This window comes from Hordeum vulgare, chromosome 5H (genome assembly GCF_904849725.1).
Source record: "Hordeum vulgare subsp. vulgare chromosome 5H, MorexV3_pseudomolecules_assembly, whole genome shotgun sequence".
NCBI classification, from domain to species: Eukaryota; Viridiplantae; Streptophyta; class Magnoliopsida; order Poales; family Poaceae; genus Hordeum; species Hordeum vulgare.
This window is the reverse complement of record NC_058522.1, coordinates 508,761,204-508,781,564: the sequence shown is the minus strand read 5'-3', so window position 1 is coordinate 508,781,564 and position 20,361 is coordinate 508,761,204. Positions and strand designations below refer to the sequence as shown.

The window sequence follows — 20,361 nt, the reverse complement described above, 5'->3', positions numbered from 1 at the left end:
CTTGACATAATAAAAATATCTCAATCTAAAAGATTACCAGTACTAGTGGCAGATTTTACCTTGACATGTAAAAATAAGTCAATTTAAAAGATTACTAGCAGTAGTAGCAGATTTTCCAATCCCGTTGTGACTCAAGAAAACAAGACTGTATTCAGAGTTTCCAATTAACATGTATGTAGACACCAGTACTAGTGGCAGATTTTCCCTAGAATATACTACCTCCGTCCTAAATCTTTTGTCTTAATTTGTTTAAATATGAATGTATCTAATCATATTTTATTTTAATATTCAAATACATTCATTTTTACATAAATCTAAGATAAAAATTTTGGTACGGAAGGAGTAGTAGATAAGTCAAAAAGTTAACTGAAAGAAGGACACTTGACAATATGTGACTTCCCATTCCTTTATAAAAGAGGCATATTTTTAAAGTACTTTCTAAAATATGAAGTCTAATGAAACACACACAGAAATCTGAAAATACATGCAAACACAGGGCACAGCTGCGCCCCCCCCGGCGCGAAATAGCGTCATTTGGGGATGCGCCGTCGAAAAACTCGCCTTAGGGGGGGGGGGGTCGGTTTCGCAGTCGCCCCTCAATGGGCGCCCGAAAGGGTTTTAAAGAACAATTTAAATCGTCCCAAATTTTGTCAAAAAACAATCAAATTCATATGAAAGTTCATAGATTGATTAAAATTTGTACAAAACAGGAAACCAACATAATTAAACATTAAATCTAAACTAATACTAGCTAACGCCGCCGTCTCCTGCCGCTGCCACCCGTCACCGCCGCCTTCTACATGCCGATGAGCTTGTAGAAGGCGGTGTAGTCGCCGTTGCCGCCCGCTCCAGCGCCGTCCTTGCTGCTCCCCTGCCCTGGGTCGCCGAGGCGAACAGGCGCCGACGCCTCCTTGTCGCTCTCGTCGAGGATGACGATGCTGTCCTTCTCGCAGCCGCGGCGACGGCGAAGATCTCCTTCAGGGCGCGGTGCTGACGCTACATTTTGCCCCGGACATAGTCGTCCCTCGCCCATTTTAGTGCGGCCTCGTCGTCGTCGGTGGGCATGGCGAGATGCTCCTGCTTGACGGGCAGGAGCCCCGGCTCCGTCTTCGGCCTCACGAGGCGGGAGGAAGAAGCGTCGGGCTCGTTGATGACAATCCCGGCTCTGGCTTGACGGGGAGCAGCGTCGGTGATCCAGAGGAGAGGGAGCGGGAGACGGATGAGGAGGACATCGTCGACTCCATCCTCCTCGACGTCCAGGAGCTGTCGCGGTGGCGGGAGAAGGCTGAGGGGGGAGGGTACTCGTACCTGGGCGTGTTGTTGTCCTCGATGTGCTCGAGGATGGCCTCCAGCATGCGGCTGGGGACGCCCCACCATTGGCGCCGCCCCTCGGAGTTGTGCCGTCCGCGGGGGTTCGACCCCATTGGTGGCGGCGAGCTGCTCGGTGTGACGGCGGTCGAAGAAGGCCGTCCAGGGAGCGTCGCTGTCGTGGGCCTACCGCGGAAGATTGCACGAGTTCTTCGGCAAGGCGGACCTAATGTGCGCAATCTCCGCTCGTCGGTCAGCTCCGGTGGGAGGTGGCGGCACCGGGACGCCGCCGGAGCTGAGCCTCCATGACCCTGGCAACCGCATGTCCGGCGGCATCGGGTACTCCGCCTCGTAGAGGAGGTGGGCCTCATCCTCGCAGAGGTGCCGACGATCGAAGCCATTGGCGACAGCTCCATCGCCGGGGAATCGCTCGGCCATTGGGAAGGAGGAGCAGAGAAGGCGAAGAAGGCCGAGGACAAAGAAGAAGAGGGGAGAGCGTCGGTGAAGAAGTGGGTGGGCACCAGCGGGGGTGGGGCGCCTTATATAGCCGCGGGCGGGCGAGCACGCGGAGCGTTGGCGTGTGAACGCGTGGGAGGAGCCGACGGGACGTGCATCGCCGGAACGCGCGTCGCCGCGCCTTCACTGCACCGCCCGTGAATCAATGGAAGGCTGACCAGCGGCGCAGGCTTCACATTGATTCCCGCGGGAAACGACGCGACGAGGACGACGACCGCGCGCGAGTCGCTGACTCGGCGGGCCCATCATTTTTTCATGCCAAAAGGGTTTCCGTCGGTGTCCCCGAGCGCCCCCAGCGCGTTGTGTTCGGCATGGGAAAGCCGGAGCCAATTTCGGCCCGAGCCGAGAAAAACAACCTCTTGGAGACACGACTGGACCGATTTCGCACTATCGACACTAAAAAAGTCGCCCGGGAGAGCCTGTTGGAGGGGGGGCGGAGTGGAGATGCTCTTACAATCCATAGTACACTCACCTGGAGCCACCCAAGGTGAACCATCTCAGGTAACGAAACACACAGCCCTCCATTTCCCTGAGATTTTATTTATACATGCATGCTGCATTTTTGTATAAATCATATAAATACATGAAAAAAAGTGCTAGAGTTAGATAAAGCTTACTTGTGTCCTTGTTTACTTGGCAGAGAAGAACTCGATAAAAATGCATTCACCTTCCTGCAAAAAGGGACAAAAATACTACCTATGTAAATGAAAATGACTTGGTAAAATGACACATGAAAATGGGAATGAATGACCATAACAACTAAAACTAAAAACAAAACTGAAGAAAAACAGAGAAACAACTGATGAGAAGACAAGAAGAAAAACAACATGAATAAAAACTTCGTCAAAATCTATCAACACGTGATCTATTTTTACAAAATATCGATGTGCAAAATCTGACGGTGAAAATGGTTTGAGATTTAGATGCATGGTTTAAAAGATACAATGTTTTGAATAAAGGGATCTACGAAGGAAAAAACTACCAAGTTACGACAAATGATACACATATAATGCGTCACTTATCGCAACCTTAAAAAATAAAGTGATCTTTCAAAGGAGTATTTTTAATAATTAATTTCGCACAAACAGAGGATGTGCAATTTGTAACAGCCCAACTTGCATGGCGACTCCCATTTGGAGCACAAGACACGCTGGGTGTTTGTATGAGCCGACCGAATTACTTTTTTCCCTTACGTTTTTACATTTTTTCTTTTCGTTTTTCATTTATGTTTTCCTTTTCTTTTTTTCCTTTTTTCTTTTTTCTTTTTCAATTTGTGAACATCTTTTGAAATTTGAACATTTTATGAAATCATGAACATTTTGCAAATACATCATCATTCTTTTGAAATTGAGAACATTTTTTAAACTCGTGAATTAATTTTACAAATTTGGGAACATTTTCTAAAATACTGTAGTAAACATTTATCGAATTTGTGAACATATTTTGGAAATCATGGGAAATTTTTTAAATCACAAACAAATTTTCGAAAATTTGTACATTTTTTAAATTCTTGAATATTTATCCTAAATATTTAAAGTTGTTCGAATTCGCTAACTTTTTTTAAATTCATGACCATTTTTCACAATTTCATGAACATTCTCTTAAACCATGAACATTTTTAAAGCTCTCAAACATTTTATTGAAATCCTGAACCTTTTCGGAATTCATGGACATTTTTTCTAAAAGTTCACTTCTTTTTTGAAATTTAGAACCTTTTGGTATCCCGAATTATTAACAGCACGAGACGGCTGGCCGAGAATAGGAGGTCCCAACTCGCATGCCCCTGCTGCTATCGATCCCCCTTCCCTTCCTCTCAGTCTCCGGAACCCTAAGTTTCTCCCCAAAAATCCTGTATCCAGCTATTTGCTGAGTTCAGTAGGGGCGCGTGGCATGATTGCGCGGGCTAGTCATCCGGCGGTGCATCCGGCCCCGATGGTGGCGCAGGCGCAGGGACAGGGGCTGGCTCCGGCTGCGGCTGTGGCGGAGCAGGCGGGGAACGGGAACGCGCCGCCGCCCGGGGTGCTGATGGAGGACCTGTTGTGGGCGCCCGGGACGCGCTGCGGGCTCGGGAACCGCCTCGCGCAGGCCCTCCTCGCGTCCGCCGCCGTCGCCTTCATGGCTTCCACGAATGACTTCCAGGTGGTCACCGCGTACCGGTGCGTACGTGCTCCCCCAATTTCTCTCCCACTCGACAAATTTGGTTTCCCTTACTAGGTTTCGATTGACGGCGCTCACACTACAACACGGCCGTTGATCGCTAATTTAAAGGAGTGTCGTGCTGATAACTGAGTACATATTAACAAGAGCTTAGTTGGTCTTGTGGTGGCCACTAACTGAAAGGAGTGTCGTACTGATAACTACTCCCGTCTAGTTCTCCCCAACTACAATTATTTAGGTACATAGGGAGTATTAACAACAGCTTAGTTGGCCTGATGGTGATTGTGCTATGCCACTGGTTTAAGGGCAGCTGCCGGGTTCGAATCCATTTTTCGCTTTATATTAAATAAACCGACAAGAGATTACAATCTGAATATCTGACTGGATATATAGTTCTTGCCAGGACAGAATCTGGATACATGTGTATGCTCTGAAGCACCAGCTCTCTCTTCGCTGAACCATATATATGCTTGAACTGCACAACAGTAGTACATGATAGTCCCCAATCCGATAAAGCTGCATGAACTCGAATGCTTGCATAATACAACAATTATCGGTAGCAAGTGACACTGGTGCAGATGTTGAGACTAGCAAGCTCATAGCGATAATAACATTCAGATGAAAAATTCTCAATATCTGAAATGGATAGCAGCCATAAACAATTTTCCCTGTCCATCAGTGATAAATCCACTAGTGCAAGCTTGTACGAGAATGACCAGCAGCTCGTAAGATAGAGCTATAGCAAAACCACCAACTATGTTAGGCCCAGAACTTTGGCTCAAGAGGCTACAGTTAACGAGGCATACATCATTGAACAGGGAGCACGCATTATCATCCTCATTTGTATAAGAACAAAGATACCACGGAGGTTGATATGTGTATATGCCCCTTTCTCAATGCATCTGCGTATACACGCAAACCGGAGTCCCGTTTCCAATAAGGTCTTTATCAGAAGAGGTCAGCTCATATGTGCGAGAAATTTATGCATGCTAGTTGTCGAAGACAGATCGAACTCCCTTTAGTTCTGCTCAAGTATGTAGGTCCATCAGTCCTAATTGCCCAAGCTCCTCTCATTTCTGCTACCAATCCGTACTGAAACTTGCGGCCCAGACGGAGCAGCCGAGATATATTCTTGCATTTGTCTAGTCTCTGTAGCCAATGAAAATCAATCACTTGAAGACTACTAGGGTTCAAAGCATAGAAAACAAAGACATGCTTGTGGAGCCGCCGGACCCAAATACTACAAATTACAGGATCCCTTGGAATAGAGAGGTTCGTGAGAACTGCAAGTTGTATGCTTCTCTGATGCACTCTACATAAGCAAGTTGCAGAAAAAAAATTAGTAACCCAGGGCCCCGTTGTTTTGCAGCAACATACTTTATCAAGGAAGTGTAGTTCAAACCCATCTCTGAATTAAGTCTTAACTCTTAAGTACAAGAAGAACTCCTGGATCCCATTTTCTAAGAGCATCCAGGCTAAGTGACAGAAAGAGAGGCGAGCCAGTGTCATAACTGCATTCCTTGTGGATGACAAACATGGTGTGATAATTCTGTGGTCGCACCTTGTTAAACACATAGCAAGCTTCTGCCATACCACATTTGCCAGGACTAAACCATTCCTTTCCCATGAAGGCGTTATATCCCTCCGCCGGCGACCTCCAATGTGCAACCGGCTTGGAGATGCCTGTACCAGTTCTCCTCTGCTGGACAAAGTTCCATATTCTGCCATATACTGGGACGCCGCATAATCAGAGGCCATTCTTTGTGTAGTTCCATGCTAAGTAATCAGAGATACCTGGTCCACCTGTAGCAATCTGTTCTATATAAAGTGCGTCATCTCCCGTTGAGATTTGCAACTGATGTTATGTGAAGAGGGTATACGGGAGCGGGATAGGTTTCCAGTAGAAATTAGATGTATCTAAATTTATTTCTTTGATGCAATTAGATAGTTTTGTTCACTTAGGTTATCGCTTTTGGAACTCGAAACACGGGGTTGGTTTTCTTGCATAGATGAACTCACAGTTGTTCTTTTCACCAGCTACCTTGTAGCAGCAGCGACATTGCAATTCCTGTGGAGCTTCCTCCTGGCCATAATTGGTGCATACGCGCTTCTTGTCAAACGCTCACTCCGGACTCCCCGACTTACCATCATCTTTTTCATTGGGGACTGGGTAAGTCACATTTTCCCTGCCATTCTTGTGAGCTCATACACTAAAAATATTTTACATACATGAACAAGCAAAGAATCATTTAACAATCACATGCGGTTTTTTTTCTCCTAAAACGCACAAAGATTCGGCTCTAACACACCCGACATCTCATCTGAAGGTCATAGGAGCGCTGATTTTTACTGCAGCGAGTGGGTCGGCAGCCATCACCTTTCTCATTGACGACATGCGAATGTGCTCGGAGAACCACTGCCCAAGCTTCAGGGCCGCTACCGTCCTGGCTTTCCTGAGCTGGTTCCCGATCGCGCTGTCCTGTCTCTTTAACCTCTTGGCAGCGATCCACCGAGTGCAGAGTTTCTAGTTGGTGGAACAAGAATCGGTCTGTTTGTCCAACTAATCTACTAATATAACTATACCACAACCAAGATTTCCATAGGTGGATATTCATATGGTATGGATATTTCTGTAGAAACTCGTGACTAGGGACAGTAGCTTGACTGATGATCAGAAGGGTGGTTGTGGAGCTCTGCAGTTTATCTACAGGAGCTTATGTAAGTATGTAAACCTTGTTATATATTACAGAAATAAAACTGACTAGGCTAGCGTCACTGGCATGAGTTTGAGAGCTCCAGCATGTTCTCTGATGTATTGACACGTCTTCCTTTGACCCCTCTGGTTCTCCTCCGGTTTTGTACTGGGATTTCTTCTTGGTTTTTGGTTCTAGACCTGTCTGTTCGGCTCATCGCCCTTATATTTGCTGCGTGGTTGTGTTTTGTGTTGATGCGTACTTTTTTGCCACGTTTCCTACACTTCCAATTGCGGGCATGGTTGGATGCTGACACATATATTTGCTTAGGCGGTTATCATATCCATGCCGCCCCTTTGACCGCCTAGAGAATTTGGTGTATTTGGTGGTGGATTCTTCCTTTCTTCTTTCGGCTCTTCCGCTCTCAAGGCCGGGGCGTCTGCCCGATGTGTTCGCGGTGGATCTGTTGCTACTGTATCACGTGGTGGTGGGAGAGGTATGGGGACTGCTCGCCATGGTGTGCTGGCTGTTTTGCCGGCAGTTCCTGCTTCGGTTGCAACTCCGTCTGGTCGTGGATGTGCCATATGGTATAGGGGACGGCGGCCGCCATGCTGTGTCTACTTATGCGGTGGACATTTCGCTTCGGCCACAGTCTTCTCCCTTGGTTGCTGATGGGCGCGGAACAACCCTGCTTTCTGTTGGTATGTTCGTCGATCTGTTGATGCGTTTTCACGTGTTCTGTATGATGCAGCTTCTATTTTCTCTTTTCACTTGCTTTTCTTTCTTATATAATACAATGTTCCTTATGTCTGTAATTATTTTTATAGACCTGGCTGATCCTGCTGCAGCTTGCCCCCCCCCCCCCCCCCCCCCCCCATCGACAGATTCACCAGGGAAAGCCTCCTCTTTAAGCTTCTTCAAGTATGCCTTTTGTTTGTTTGATCTTTTGTGTTTTGTTTTTTCTTTGTCTCACACTGACATCTTTTTTTTATTCAGTGCCAGCGGCTTCTTTTCCTGCGGTTCATGGTTACTGTTCTGGACCATCGTCTTCATCCGTTTTGCTGGACCCTCCGCAACGGCCTGTGGTGGCTCCTTTGGGTTCTGCGCCATCGTTTGTGGCAGGTTGTCACACTGATTTCTGCGGTCGGTCTACGCCATTGGGTATGATGCTTTCAATGCTTTTTGTTCTATCCTTTGACTGATTGGTCATTGGCCTTCTAATGATCCAATAAGTTTTCTTCTCCAGTGTTTCCCTTACCGTCTGTTGATCCTATGCAGGCTTATCTCAATTAGAAGAAAACGAAAAATCTTTTGAGCTATGCTCGGGCAAGAGCAAGGGTATACATTCTGTTATTAGTGTGCTCGTTTTTGTACGGCTCCCTCTTTACTTATACAGCGCATGTTCCTAGCAGTTCCACGTTTGCCCCCTCCGTTTTCTAAGGAACATGTTGCTTTACTGAAACGGTACTATGCTCTTTTTACTGCATTCATTTTCCCTTTCATTTTAGGCCACTGCATTCCTTTAATTTAACTTATCTGCCTATGTTTGGTATGTAGCTTCTGTTCATGGTCGTTCATCATACTATGGGTCCCAGAGTATATTTGTAGTTGTTGTCATGCGTTATACCGATTTCATGAGCGGACTAAGGGTGGTCATGGTGGAAATTATGACTGGCCAGTCTATAAAGGTTGTTATTGTGCTAGAAAAGTTTGGAAATGCAGGCAATGAAACTTTTCTAGCACAATCACAAGCTTTATAGATCTGCTGCGGTTTGATGGTGACAGTGCTTTGTCTGAACTTTTAAAGTTGATCAGGCATTATAATGCTATATATTCTGTATCTTTTTTCTTGGTGCCATGTTGATGATACTGGCGGCTTGGCACGGCCACTATGCCATGTCCATGGCACCACCCGCCTCCTCCTCAGTGCCATCTCCCCCCTTCCTGTCCTGTTTCGCTTTGCCATGTAAGCATTCCTCTGCTCCTCCTCCAGCTCTCATCCTCCTGCTTCTTCTCATAGGTGGCCAATGAACCATGCTGGAATGAGCTCGAGCCGGTGCCTTTCATTCTCCTAAAAGGACAGACCCAGTGCATAGAAGCTCCCACACAAGGTGGGGGTCTGGGGAGGGATTATAGGAACCTAGTCTTACCCCTGCTACAGTGCAATGCAGAGAGGCTGGTTCGAACCCAGGACCTCTTTGCACAAGTGGGAAATACTTCACCACTGCGCCAGGCCTGCCCTCGCCTTTCATTCTCCTCCTTTGCGCAATTTTTTTTCTCCGTGCAGAGGTGGAAGATGACAAGGAGCTGCCTGCCTGCTACCCCAAATGGATGCGCTACCCAGTCAGCCGAGTGACGGCAGATCGAAGTGGAATGGCCTCTGTGGTGAGCCTCACGTGTAAAAAAAAATCTCACAATGTTTAGGAATTTAAGAATTAGCAGCATCTATTGTTGTGCATTGCTAGATTTGCTAACAAACTGACTCTTGTGCTATTGATTGATTTGCAGGCTCACTGGTTTTGATTCAGTTGGAAGGGCTCTCCGGGCTTAAGATAATCGTGTTGTTGTACCTGAATGTATATAATCGGCTTCTCAACTCATGTATGTATATGCATTTTTTTTCATCATCAAAATATTGTTGCTTGCCCGTTGTCCTACATTTGTAAGATTGTTGAGGAGGTTTAGTTCTTGCAGGTGGCATAAAACTTGAGTCGCCTACAAATGATTTTGCCTGTCCCAGTCTTCAGTTCACGTACACTGCTAAATCTGTTTTGAAATTTTCATTAAGTAACCAATTTGTGTTCATGTTGATTTATCCATTGTGTTGTGTCGTTAATGCACTTACTGTACCATGATTTCTGTGTTCCTTGGCTTCCAGGATGAGTTCATTTGGCGCATGGAGACAAACGAGGGCAGGGGGAGAGAGAGAGAGAGAGGAGGAGAAAAAGGCAAAACCTGAACCACCGACAACTGCTTGGTCTTGCTACTCCGGTCGTGGTGTTTCTTATGTGCATTTTTTATTTGCAGAGAACTGGGCTCTATCAGATTCTATAGTTACAGGTTGTTTCTTATGTGCAGTTTTTTCATCTATTTTGTTGAAAAGAAGTATGCTTTAGAGAAAAGAGAAATTAAAAAATGCCTTTATCAAATAAAGACCTGGCTTCTTATTTTGCTTGCCAGGCTCAAGATCTCTAGCTATCAATGAAATTTCCAGAGTAGTTTTTGTTGATATGAATTATGACGTTGTTGTACGTGCTTGGCACCTCCTCATTATGAACCTAGGAATAGTCATATGCAGGTTCTAGTTTCATTAGAATTACAAAATTTCTTAGTTCAGCAGTCTTGCCAGTGGTGGCAAGTTTGACTTTGGGGTGTAGGTTCTGCTGCTGGTGACACCACATGAATTTTTCTTTTAGCTTGAATGGATAATCGAACACTTGAATTTAGCTTGATACATATCCTATGATACCTAGCAAGCCCATATTGTAAAATTTGAGCAGTTCCCATAACAGAATCTTATTGGAAAATTTACCTTCTGCTTTAGAATGCCCATATATTATATTGCTCTATAATTCAACTTATTCGCAATTCCCATAACAGAATCTTCTCTTTATCATGTTATTCAGTTCTTACCATACCATTTTCTAGCTAAATGTGCTGATATACCCCTGTAGAATTAGTACTATTTTTCAGCTATATGATGTTAGTCAGTTACTTCCATTTTTGGATGATTAATTATATGCATGAAGGTTCACAAAATGGCTTCTATTGCCTTCCAGTCCACATGGTAAACTGAAAAGTTCATTACATGAGGACTGATGACGATCTTATATACTTATATGTATATTTTTTTTGTTATGCAAAACACGTGAGAAATCACTGATGCGCATGGATGACAGCTTAACAAAACCGACAGGTCCTTTTCTGCACTTTCTATATATATGTGTGAGTTATGTTTGCTTTGGGTTCGGGGGCATATAGTTAATCCTGATATCCCAGTATTGTGGGATGATATTCCCACTGATGATGAAAACGTTATTATTTTTTTAAATATTACATTTTTTTATTCCTTTTGAAAAATATTGCACAAATTTAAAAAATTCAAATATATGCCTGCCTCGGCCCAGGCGCGGCCGATAGGTGGCAGTCGGCCTAGGCGCGACCGATAGGCGCCCGACTAGTGGCGAAGCCACGTCGACTGGCCTGTCGGCCAGGGCGCAGCCGATAGGGCTATCGGCCAGGGCGTGGCCGATTACTGGCCACCCGAGCCAGCCCCTTCCTCCTCTCCTTCCTCCTTCCTCCTTCTTCCTTCTCCCTTCTCCCATTCTACCTTATCTCCTTTCTCTCTTTCTCCTCCTTCCTTCTCCCCCCACACAAAAAATCTTCCATTCCCACGTTTTGAACCGTACTTTTATTGTGTAAGGAGGAGGGCAGCCAAACTATCCGTCTCACTCGTGATGGGGTAGTTTGCGGTGCTTGTTTTGAAGCTTTTTTTGGTGGTGGTGGTGGAGGTTGAGGTTGAGGTTGTAGTGGTGGTGGTGGTGGTGTAGGTGAAGTTGGTTGTTTTGGTGGAGTTGGAGGTGGTGGTGGCGGTTGTTCGTTCGTCATTATTCTCGGTGTTCGTCAAGAGTCGTTCGTCGTTTCTGCACACGCTTCAAGGGCAATTTTTTTTTAGATTAGTGTATTAAGTAGTTTATAAACTTTTAGGTGCTTCTTTAGATTAGGATATATTTAGTTTAGAAAATTTAGTTGTTTAACTAGTTTTAGGTGGTCCGGTAGATTAGTATAAATTTAGTTTAGTGAATGAAGTAGTTTAATTATTTTTTAGGTTCTCCGATAGATTTGGAAAATATAATTCGGTTTGTCCTTCTTCTAATTTTTTTCCTTGTTGAATAATATGTTAGGTCAACAGAGATGTCTGATTTAGTGACGTTATGTTTGCACTATGGTCCTGGTACCGTTCAAACAAATGAGATGAGAGCTGATCTTAGTGAATTTCGGTACACTAAGGTGCAGGTGTCCTCCCTTAAAACATGGTCTGTTAGTCAGTTGACAGAATGGCTTGCGCGATGTTTAGGGTTCAATATTGAAACACACACCGTCGGTGTTCATGCATTATGGACCCGGTCTAGTGCAAATATTTTCTGGTATTTGAAGCATATAGAGTGGGACGACCAGTGGGTGCGCTTGTTAAAATCTTGCGAGCGTTGGGGATGTCATCCTGTGGCCTTACTGCTCCCCGTGCTAAAGCCGGTGACTGAACCTGAAGTGAAACGTAGCTATGAGTATGATGAGAGCAGTGTAGGGATGCATGATTCATAGTCAATTCATGCGTCCCATGCTGGGGATGATGTTTACGAAGCAGACCAGAGTAGTCAGGCAGAAGGAGGAGATGCAGATGATTATCTCAGCGGTGAGGCGGATGCCGACGAGATAGATGGGCACATGCAAAACGAGATGCATGAAGAAGATATAGCGGGTGATATTTCTGATGAATCCGCCGAGTCAGATGGAGAAGAGCACGCACATGAAGTGCCTATTCCTGCATCATGGAATCAGGACTTCTCATCTGCAATGTTGGTGAACGACGGTCATGATTTTTCCTGACAGTATCACCAGAACAACATTGCAACAGGTGCCCTCTACCCGAACAAACAAGCTCTGAAGGATGCCATCCTTAATTGGGCAATGTCCACTCAAAGGGTATTTGTAGCTCAAGTTTCTTGTCCGGATAAGTTGATAATGTTTGCAGAAACCAGGGTTGTCCCGCAAGGGTGCATGGATATCTCCCTAAGTACGACACAAGCTGGGCAAACTCGTACTCTTCATTTTCTTAGGCCTGATGCTCTGATCCGAGCAAGACAAACTCATATTGACTGGATGATGAAGGAAGACAGTGGTAGTGTTCTCAAGTGAGGCTGGATGATGAAAGAAGGCAGTCCAATGCCTCCTTTCATAGACTCAAATGACCAGGAAGATGGCGGGAAAACGAGGAGGGAAATGAGGCGGGAAAGTTTTGGCGGGAAATAAGAGGGTCAAAAGTTGGCGGGAAAGGTGGTGCGAAAAATTTGGCGAGAAAGGTGGTGCGAAAAATTTGGCGGGAATGGAGACGTGGAAATATTGACGGCAACGGAGGAGGGAATGAAATGGCGGGAAAGATTGGGGGAATATGGGCGGGAAATGGAGCCGGAAAAATAACTAAGGTTGAAAAATAATAATTCCCATGCACCTATTGGCTTAGCCAAGAACAATTAGTCATGTCAGGGACTTATTGGTCTTGGCTAGGACGACACGAACTAATTGGCCTAGCCAAGGCCGATTAGTCCCTGTCATCCACCCACATGTAGGTTGATAAGCCTGTCGGCCTAGCCAAGGCCGACTGGGACTAATTGGTCTTGGCTAGGCCGATTAGTCCCTATCGACCACGCCTAAACCGAGGCACATATATTTTTAAAAAAAATTCACATTCGAGCATTATTTTTTAAACAAAATAAAAAAATGCAATATTAAAAAAAAATAGTGATGAAAACTATATGCAGATGTTCCAACTTTTGCCTTGCCATTTTGGTGTGTATTAAAACAGATGCTTAGCTTGCCTTTTCCTTTTTTTTTTTTGCCTCTTTTTGGTCTCGGTAAGTACATGTAATTGTTCCTAACCCCACTTTGGCTGTTGAATGTAACTTTAAGGTTTCAGTAAGGATGGACAGGTGCTGCGTGCCATCCAGATCTTCGTCTTGGATGCTGGGAGCAATTCTCAAATTGTTTGTGCATGAATTGATTGATTCTCCTTTCTCTTGCGAAGCGTCTTATTTATCTGACGTGGATTCTTATCTCCTTGTCCATCATCCTGGGCGTTTGGGTACCCGAACCGAACCGAATTACCCGAATTGTCAGGTAATTCAGGTATCGGGTAAAGGTTCGGTTCTTATTTCTTGACTATTCGATTTTAGGGTTAGGGTTCAGGTTCTAGTCTTGGAAAACCCAAAATACCCATACTACCCAAATTATTCATACTATTACACTAACTTGTTACCCATATTACCAAAAATACCCATAATATCTGAGTTATTCATATCAAAAGTTGATGTATGCTCCAAATATTTTGGATATTATGGGTATCCGAATTACCCGAACCGAAATTTTTGGTAATTTGGGTTCGGGTATTTTTTTGACAGAAACAATTTTAGTTTCCATTTTCGAATACTCGAATTACCCATAAACCGAACTACCCGAACCGAAATAATTAAAATATCCGAATGCCCAGACTGACTTGTCCACACACTTGCTAAATGCACATTTCTTCTTTTATTTTTAGATCTTTGTTCCTGCACATACTCTCTATCTCTGTACTTGATTGAAACTTTTTCTTCTGTTATCCAGTCTCTCACTACCTTCTTGCAATTTTGCCTACAGTATATACAATCGACTCACGTGGCTGTCTTTAGTTCTTTATACTCGGGTAGGAACTCTAATGTAAATATGCCTAAATATGGTCGTACACAAATTCGAGTCAATGAAATTCTGCCAGCTCTGCAAAAATCATTTCCATTTTGTACCAGCTGAAGTGCAACAACTCTGGGCAAAAGGATCAGCCAATCGATCCTAGTGGTAGCCAGCCGGCCATTGTGCCGGCTGGACTCATCCCAGTGAGCCCACCATCAAAGCGTGATCTGAAGAGAGTCAAATCAAATGAAGGAAAAGAGGGAAATACTACTGCTGCAAAAACCACTTTGGCAGGCCTAATGAGTCTTCTATGATGAAACTGTCGTGGGGCTGGTAACCCGCGATAGTCCGTGAGCTTCGCGACATGGCGAGGCAATATGTTCCCTCTATTCTTTGCATTGTAAAAACTCAGATAGAGGAAACCCGTGTCGAGAATTTAGCAGATACTTTAGGTTTCAATAAAAGTTCTGCAGTAAGTAGTTCTGGCAGAAGTGGTGAATTAGGCATTTTCTGGAACAATTCAATAAAAATCAAGACTAGTGGCTACTCTGAGTATCATGTGGATGTAGAGGTCGACTCTTTGTCTAGTACGAAGGCAAGGTTCACTTTTGTTTATGGAGAAGCTGTGTGAAATTGCAAACATGTGACAACCCGATGCCGACGTTTCAGAAGATTCCCTTTTCTTTCCGTTTTCGTCGTGTGGGTATGTTCATTTGTCGCATCATCATCGTATCAATCACATCATCTGCATTGCATAGGCGTCTCCGTTACCGCTCGTTTTCAAAACTTGCATCCGTTGTTAGTTGCCGGTTCTCGTCGTTGTCCGTTCTGAGTCCGACCGCACGCGCCCGCGACGACGTCAAACCCTGTTTTAAAAGTGTGCGTAAAACTTTCTCTGATCGGGTTGAGCTTTGACGTGCAGTATTATTTTAATATAGGGAGGCCGTCTGTCAAATTTCGTCGCGATCGGAGTCCGTCTCGTACCCGGACGGTCGACCGTAGCGGCACCGTATTCGGTCTACCGTCGGACGTGTGTCGGTGTTTTTAAAAATCATTGTCGCGCCGCCCGTTTCCTCTCTCGTCTCCGGATATCTACACAACACAGCCACGTACCCATTCCCGCGTGCGAAATCGTCCGAATCCGACCGCACGGTTGGATCCGGAACGCGATTCCGGTTAACCGAGCCCCTCTTTTCTCTATAAATACCCCGGTGCATTTTAGACAGCCCCCTCTCCCTCTCCACCTCGTTTTCCGTGCCCCTCCTAACCCTAACCGCGCAGCCACCCACCTCCAGCCTCCTCTCTCCTCCCGTGGGCCCGCCCAGGCCCATCTGGAGCCCACCGGGCCCGAACCGCCGCCGCCTCGCCCGATCCTCCCGCAACCCCGTGCTCCCGTGCCCTGGTGGTGAGCCGTCACCCCCCCTGCGCGTCGCCCCAAGGTTCCCCGTCGGCCTCGCCTCCGGCCGTCGCTCGCCGGTGAGCACGAGCCGGCCGCTCCCGCCAGCCAAAGCTTGCTGCAACGAAGCCTCTCCTCTCTCACTCACCTCGATGTTCTCCCTCTCTCCGCAGGGGCATGCAGCCAGGACTCTGGTAGTCGCCGTGGACGCTAGAGCTCCGCTCGCTGGGTCCCGGCAGGCCCTCGCCGCCCCTCGCCGGAGACCGCCGGCCGACGTCGCCCTTGCTCCGCCCCAGATCCGCCACCTGCGTGCCCATCGCGTCGGCCGCAGCAACCACCATCGCGAGCCAGAGCCTTCCCTCGTCCCCATCGGATCTGGGAAGGAGGAGACTCGTGGCGTTGGGCTGCCTCCCCCCAGCGCCCTAGGCCAGGCCCAGTCGGCCTCTGCCTCGCCCCAGGCCACCTCCGCAGCCTCCCCTCATGGGCCCGAAGCCCACAAGGTGAGCCCCTCCCTGCTGCCTATCTAGCGCCTGTGGCGTGTTCTTCTATTATGCGTCAATGCCCTGTTTTGGCCTGTAGTAGTTTCGGCCCATTAGTTGATTTTTTTTAGGGTTGCGATTTATTTATTTTCAGGGTTTAGAATATATTAAAACGCCCGTAGTTTAATATCCGTTGGTCGGATCGAGGTGTATTTTATATGGTTTTGGGGTAGCTTCGTGAGTAGAACACGATTCCATAACTTGCATAATTATTTGACGTAGTTTTACGTGCCAAACGCCTAGTTTAGCGTGCTGTCCCAATAGGGGAACGTCCCGTATTTATTTTTCTTGCGGTCCGGAATGCTCGAGCGCCTTAGGTAAAATGCCCATGTTTTAAGAATCCCTTTTTCATGTATTTTAGAGCGGTCATTGGTATTTTTGCGTGTAGGGATTGCCGCTAGTTTATTTTTTCGTGTCTAGGCTATTTTCTCGCATTTTTGTGTGGCAATATTTTGTTGCGCAACCTCACATATTTTATATATTTCCGAGGTAGAAAAATCCCATGAATTTTTCTGTGCAATTAGTTTTAGCTTTTGAGTAAGTTAGTTCGCGCGATATTTTACCGTGATGCCCTTTTGTTCATGTCGTAGGTTTTAATCCGTTCTTCGTTTGAAGGAGTTGTCAACTAGGGAGTTCTTCTTAGATGTTTTGTCTAGCCCCTAGTATTTTTGGCTGCAATAGAAATGCATGTTTAGGTGTGGTTTCATTGCCCTCAAGTTGCTAGAAATAGCGCTGATTTTTTGATTTTTTGCTAGAAATAGCCCCTAGTATTTTTGCTGGAATCTGTTATTTTTTGTTGCTGTTTTGTTTTGCTTCTACCTTGTGATCTGTAGCTCTTTTGAGGTTGGTCCAATGGAGTTAGTTGTACCCCTTGTGTTTCTCTAGCGTGCTGTGAATTTTCATGCCATTTGGAGTTCTGTAGCTATAGGTTTTGCTGCTGTCAATATGCTTTCAGATCGAAAACTGCACTTTCATGAGGTGTTATTTTTACTAAGTCTGAAATGGTGTGTGGGATGCCATTTTGTGTCTTCTTTCCCTAGCGATCCATGATGCCATGCTAGTTGTTGTTAGTTGTTTGTAGTAGTGCTTCTTGCCCTTTTTCGTGTCATGCCTTGCTTGAGTTTATCGGAGTTGTGTAGCCCGTAGTTGTGGGGCGTGGAAAATGCTATGAAGCTGATTTTGGTAGATTGTAGTCAGTTCTTGTTTTGTTCGTAGTTGTTGAACCGTAGCTCCATTTTGATCGTGTCCTACATGAAACTTGCTTAGAATCTCGTGTAGTTTCATCTTCTCTTGCTGTTTGTATGTTTTGAAGTGTTCGTAGCCGTCGTTGCACACATATTGCATTCATGCCATCATATCTTGCGGTGCTTGTAACTTTTGAACCGTAGCTCCGTTGGAGATGTTTTCTATGTGTAAATTGCTTGTCTTGATGCGTAGAATCACGTGAACCTATTTGTTTTGCTGTTTAACAACTAATTAGATGCATTAGTTCAGATCTGGACAGAATTGTAAATTAACATGTGAGGTCGCCTCGGAGGTGCTATATGTCATTTCTGACCTCATTTAAAATGCCTAGATAGGTTGATTAATTGCGCTTCACCTCTTGTCATGTTTAATCACATTTAACATTGTCGTGTACCTAATCGGGATAGAACTAAATAATTAACGTGGAGTTTCGTCAATATGCAACTCGTTGCATATTGAACTTCACTTAACGTGTAGTGTTTGATTGTGTGAATTGACATGCCGTGTCTTGCATGTGTTCAGCTGTTCATGCATCATATGTGTTGTGCTTCGTGTGGTGAATTCCGTGTGTTGATTTGTGTTTCCGGTTTGCTTCGTCTCGTTAGAGTTCCGCAGCGTGCCGGATTGTGAGGGGCCGTTCGACTACGTCCGTTCGTCTGCTTCACGGAGGCATTCTTCTTCCAAGCGGGATCTCAGGCAAGATGACCATTTCCCCAGATACCATTACTATCATCGCCATGCTAGTTTTATCGCTTCTATCGATTATGTCTCGTTGCCTACCATATGTTAAATATCAGCCTCTTAACAATGCCATGAAAACCTTCAACCTGTTCAACCTAGCAAACCACTGATTGGCTATGTTACTGCTTGCTTAACGCTGTTGATAGCGTTGCTAGTTGCAGGTGCAGATGCTTCCATGTGAAAGCATGGGTTCCTTGTTATATCATCATATTAATGCTATTTAATTTAATGCACCTATATACTTGGTAAAAGGTGGAAGGCTCGGCCTTTCTAGCCTGGTGTTTTGTTCCACCTTTGCCCCCTTAGTTTCTGGCTACCGGTGTTATGTTCCATAAATGAGCGCTCCTAACATGATCGGGGTTGTTATGGGGACCCCCTTGATAATTCGTTATAGATTAAAGCTGGTCTGGCAGTGCCCAACTTTGATACTACATTTGCCTAATCACTTAATAAAATTGCATAGGGATTTTCCGGACCCCGAGGATAATTTAATCACCCCCCCGGGCCAGCGGTCCGCATGAGTGTTGGTCCACCCACCTAGCAGTCGGCTGTGCCACCACGGGGCAACTCGAGGTTTGGCTACCGTCCACTATGCATAGACGGTGTGTCCTGAGAACGAGATACGCGGCTCCTATCGGGTTCGTCGACACACCGGGTGGCCTTGCTGTATTAGTTTTACCTTTGACGAAATATCTTATGCATCGGGATTCCGGTGATGCTTTGGGTAATCTCAGAGTTGAGGTTTTCCACTAGGGAATTCGACGAGATCGCGAGCTTCGTGATTGAGGATTTCTATGCGGCTTGTGGTAATTTGTGATGGACTAGTTGGAGCACCCCTGCAGGGTTAAATCTTTTCGGAAAGCCGTGCCCGCGGTTATGTGGCAACGTGAAAACTTTGTTTAACACTGGTTCTAGATAACTTGAATTTAACTTAATTAAAAATATGCCAACTGTGCGCGTAACCGTGACTGTATCTTTCGTGAGTTCCTTCTCCGATCGAGGACACTGTGGGGTTATGTCTGACGTAGGTAGGTGTTCAGGATCATTCATTTGATCATCAGTAGTTCACGTCCGTTATGCGTAGATCTTCCCCCTCTTATTTCTTGTACTCGTAAGTTAGCCACCAAATATATGCTTAGCCGCTGCTGCAACCTCACCACTTAATCTTACCTCACCCATTAAGCTTTGCTAGTCTTGATACCTTTGGAAATGAGATTGCTGAGTCCCCTGTGGCTCACAGATCACTACAACACCAGTTGCAGGTACAGGTAAAGGTTACTTGACGCGAGCGCGTTGATTGATCATTTGGAGTTGCTTCTTCTTCTTCATCATCATCGATCTAGGATGGGTCCAGGCCGGCAGGCTGGGATAGCAAGGATGGACGTCGTTCTTCTTTTGTCGTTTGTTTTCGTCCGTAGTCGGACCCTGCTCTTACTCTTGATGATTATGTAATGTACTGATGTGACTCTGATGTAGCTTGTGGCGAGTGTAAGTCAATTCTATGTATCTCTTCTTTTCAGTACATATACTTGTAACGATATCCATTCTTGCGACACGACGAGATGCACTTATATCCTTGACGAGGCCCTCGTGTCAAATTGAGGATAGGGTCGCATCTGGGTGTGACAAAACACCAGTGCACTCCCATGGGTTGCCCTAGGAGATTTTAATGAGGTTCTACATGCACATGTGCACTGGTGTTTGCAATTCCCCACAGAATTGAGATGGAGAATAAGTGCTTTCGAGACAAATTTATGACAGAGAAGAAGTGCCCTGGGGAATGGTCCTATCTACAAGCCATCATGCTGAAGTTGGGCTTCACACAGAAATGGGTTGACATTGTTATGGGCTTGTTAAATTATCAGTTATGCTTAATGGCAAGAAGTTACAACAGTTTACTCCTTCACGAGGAATCCGGCAAGGGGACCCTATCTCCCCATATTTGTTTTTGTTAGCAGCAGAGAGCCTTTCGTGCTTTTTAAAATCAAGAGATGAGTCATCTAACCTGTATGGTTCGAACGCGATCCAGATCCTGGTCTCCTCGGCGCCGGCAACAGGGGTGAGCCGCTGTCGATCCACCTGAATCCGACATCTTGGGAAAACGCGGTGGCCGAAGCGCACGATGCAATCAACCAGCACCATCTCTCTGCCGATCGAAATCATCTCCCCTTTCGTGCAAATCTAGCCCCTCCTCGATCTTGCCATTGGCGTTCCGCAGGAAGCATTCATCCGACCGGTTGAACAACATGGAGCCCTCAGGTTGTCACGACTCACCATGAACAATGGCACCTATATGGAGATTTCTACCACGAGAGTTTCCCCT

The 20,361-nt window shown here is 45.7% G+C and overlaps 2 protein-coding genes across 5 annotated transcripts; both read left to right on the top strand.

The window, feature by feature from the left end:
- Positions 1–3,579: 3,579 nt before the first annotated feature.
- On the top strand, positions 3,580–6,756 carry LOC123451786 (CASP-like protein 5A3). Of its 2 annotated transcripts, XM_045128325.1 has the most exons (4): positions 3,580–3,980; positions 6,019–6,151; positions 6,309–6,527; positions 6,618–6,756. In XM_045128325.1, the coding sequence occupies exons 1-3, from the start codon at positions 3,715–3,717 to the stop codon at positions 6,507–6,509; spliced, it is 600 nt and encodes a 199-aa protein (XP_044984260.1). In that variant the 5' UTR covers positions 3,580–3,714; the 3' UTR covers positions 6,510–6,527; positions 6,618–6,756. The 2 variants fall into 2 exon arrangements, with proteins under 2 accessions (XP_044984260.1, XP_044984259.1); XM_045128324.1 differs by having other exon boundaries at positions 6,309–6,756.
- Positions 6,607–9,903, top strand: LOC123451787. Of its 3 annotated transcripts, XM_045128328.1 has the most exons (10): positions 6,607–6,699; positions 7,005–7,375; positions 7,502–7,550; positions 7,654–7,835; positions 7,953–8,012; positions 8,087–8,138; positions 8,695–9,059; positions 9,183–9,275; positions 9,369–9,426; positions 9,553–9,903. In XM_045128328.1, coding segments are annotated over exons 1-7 (771 nt in total). In that variant the 5' UTR covers positions 6,607–6,697; the 3' UTR covers positions 8,750–9,059; positions 9,183–9,275; positions 9,369–9,426; positions 9,553–9,903. The 3 variants fall into 3 exon arrangements, 2 of the variants coding, with proteins under 2 accessions (XP_044984263.1, XP_044984261.1); XR_006632500.1 differs by lacking the exons at positions 6,607–6,699; positions 7,005–7,375; positions 7,502–7,550; positions 8,087–8,138 and having other exon boundaries at positions 7,808–7,835; XM_045128326.1 differs by lacking the exons at positions 6,607–6,699; positions 7,005–7,375; positions 7,502–7,550; positions 7,654–7,835; positions 7,953–8,012 and having other exon boundaries at positions 8,087–9,059; positions 9,360–9,426.
- Positions 9,904–20,361: the final 10,458 nt, after the last annotated feature.

Coding starts and splice junctions, on each gene's coding strand:
- LOC123451786 (XM_045128325.1), top strand. CDS start 3,715: ATGATTGCGCGGGCTAGTCATCCGGCGGTGCATCCGGCCCCGATGGTG. Junction 3,981..6,018: donor CAGGTGGTCACCGCGTACCG/GTGCGTACGTGC, acceptor TCTTTTCACCAG/CTACCTTGTAGCAGCAGCGA. Junction 6,152..6,308: donor TCTTTTTCATTGGGGACTGG/GTAAGTCACATT, acceptor TCTCATCTGAAG/GTCATAGGAGCGCTGATTTT.
- LOC123451787 (XM_045128328.1), top strand. Junction 7,376..7,501: donor AACAACCCTGCTTTCTGTTG/GTATGTTCGTCG, acceptor TTATTTTTATAG/ACCTGGCTGATCCTGCTGCA. Junction 7,551..7,653: donor CCCCCCCCCCCCCCCCCCCC/ATCGACAGATTC, acceptor TCTCACACTGAC/ATCTTTTTTTTATTCAGTGC.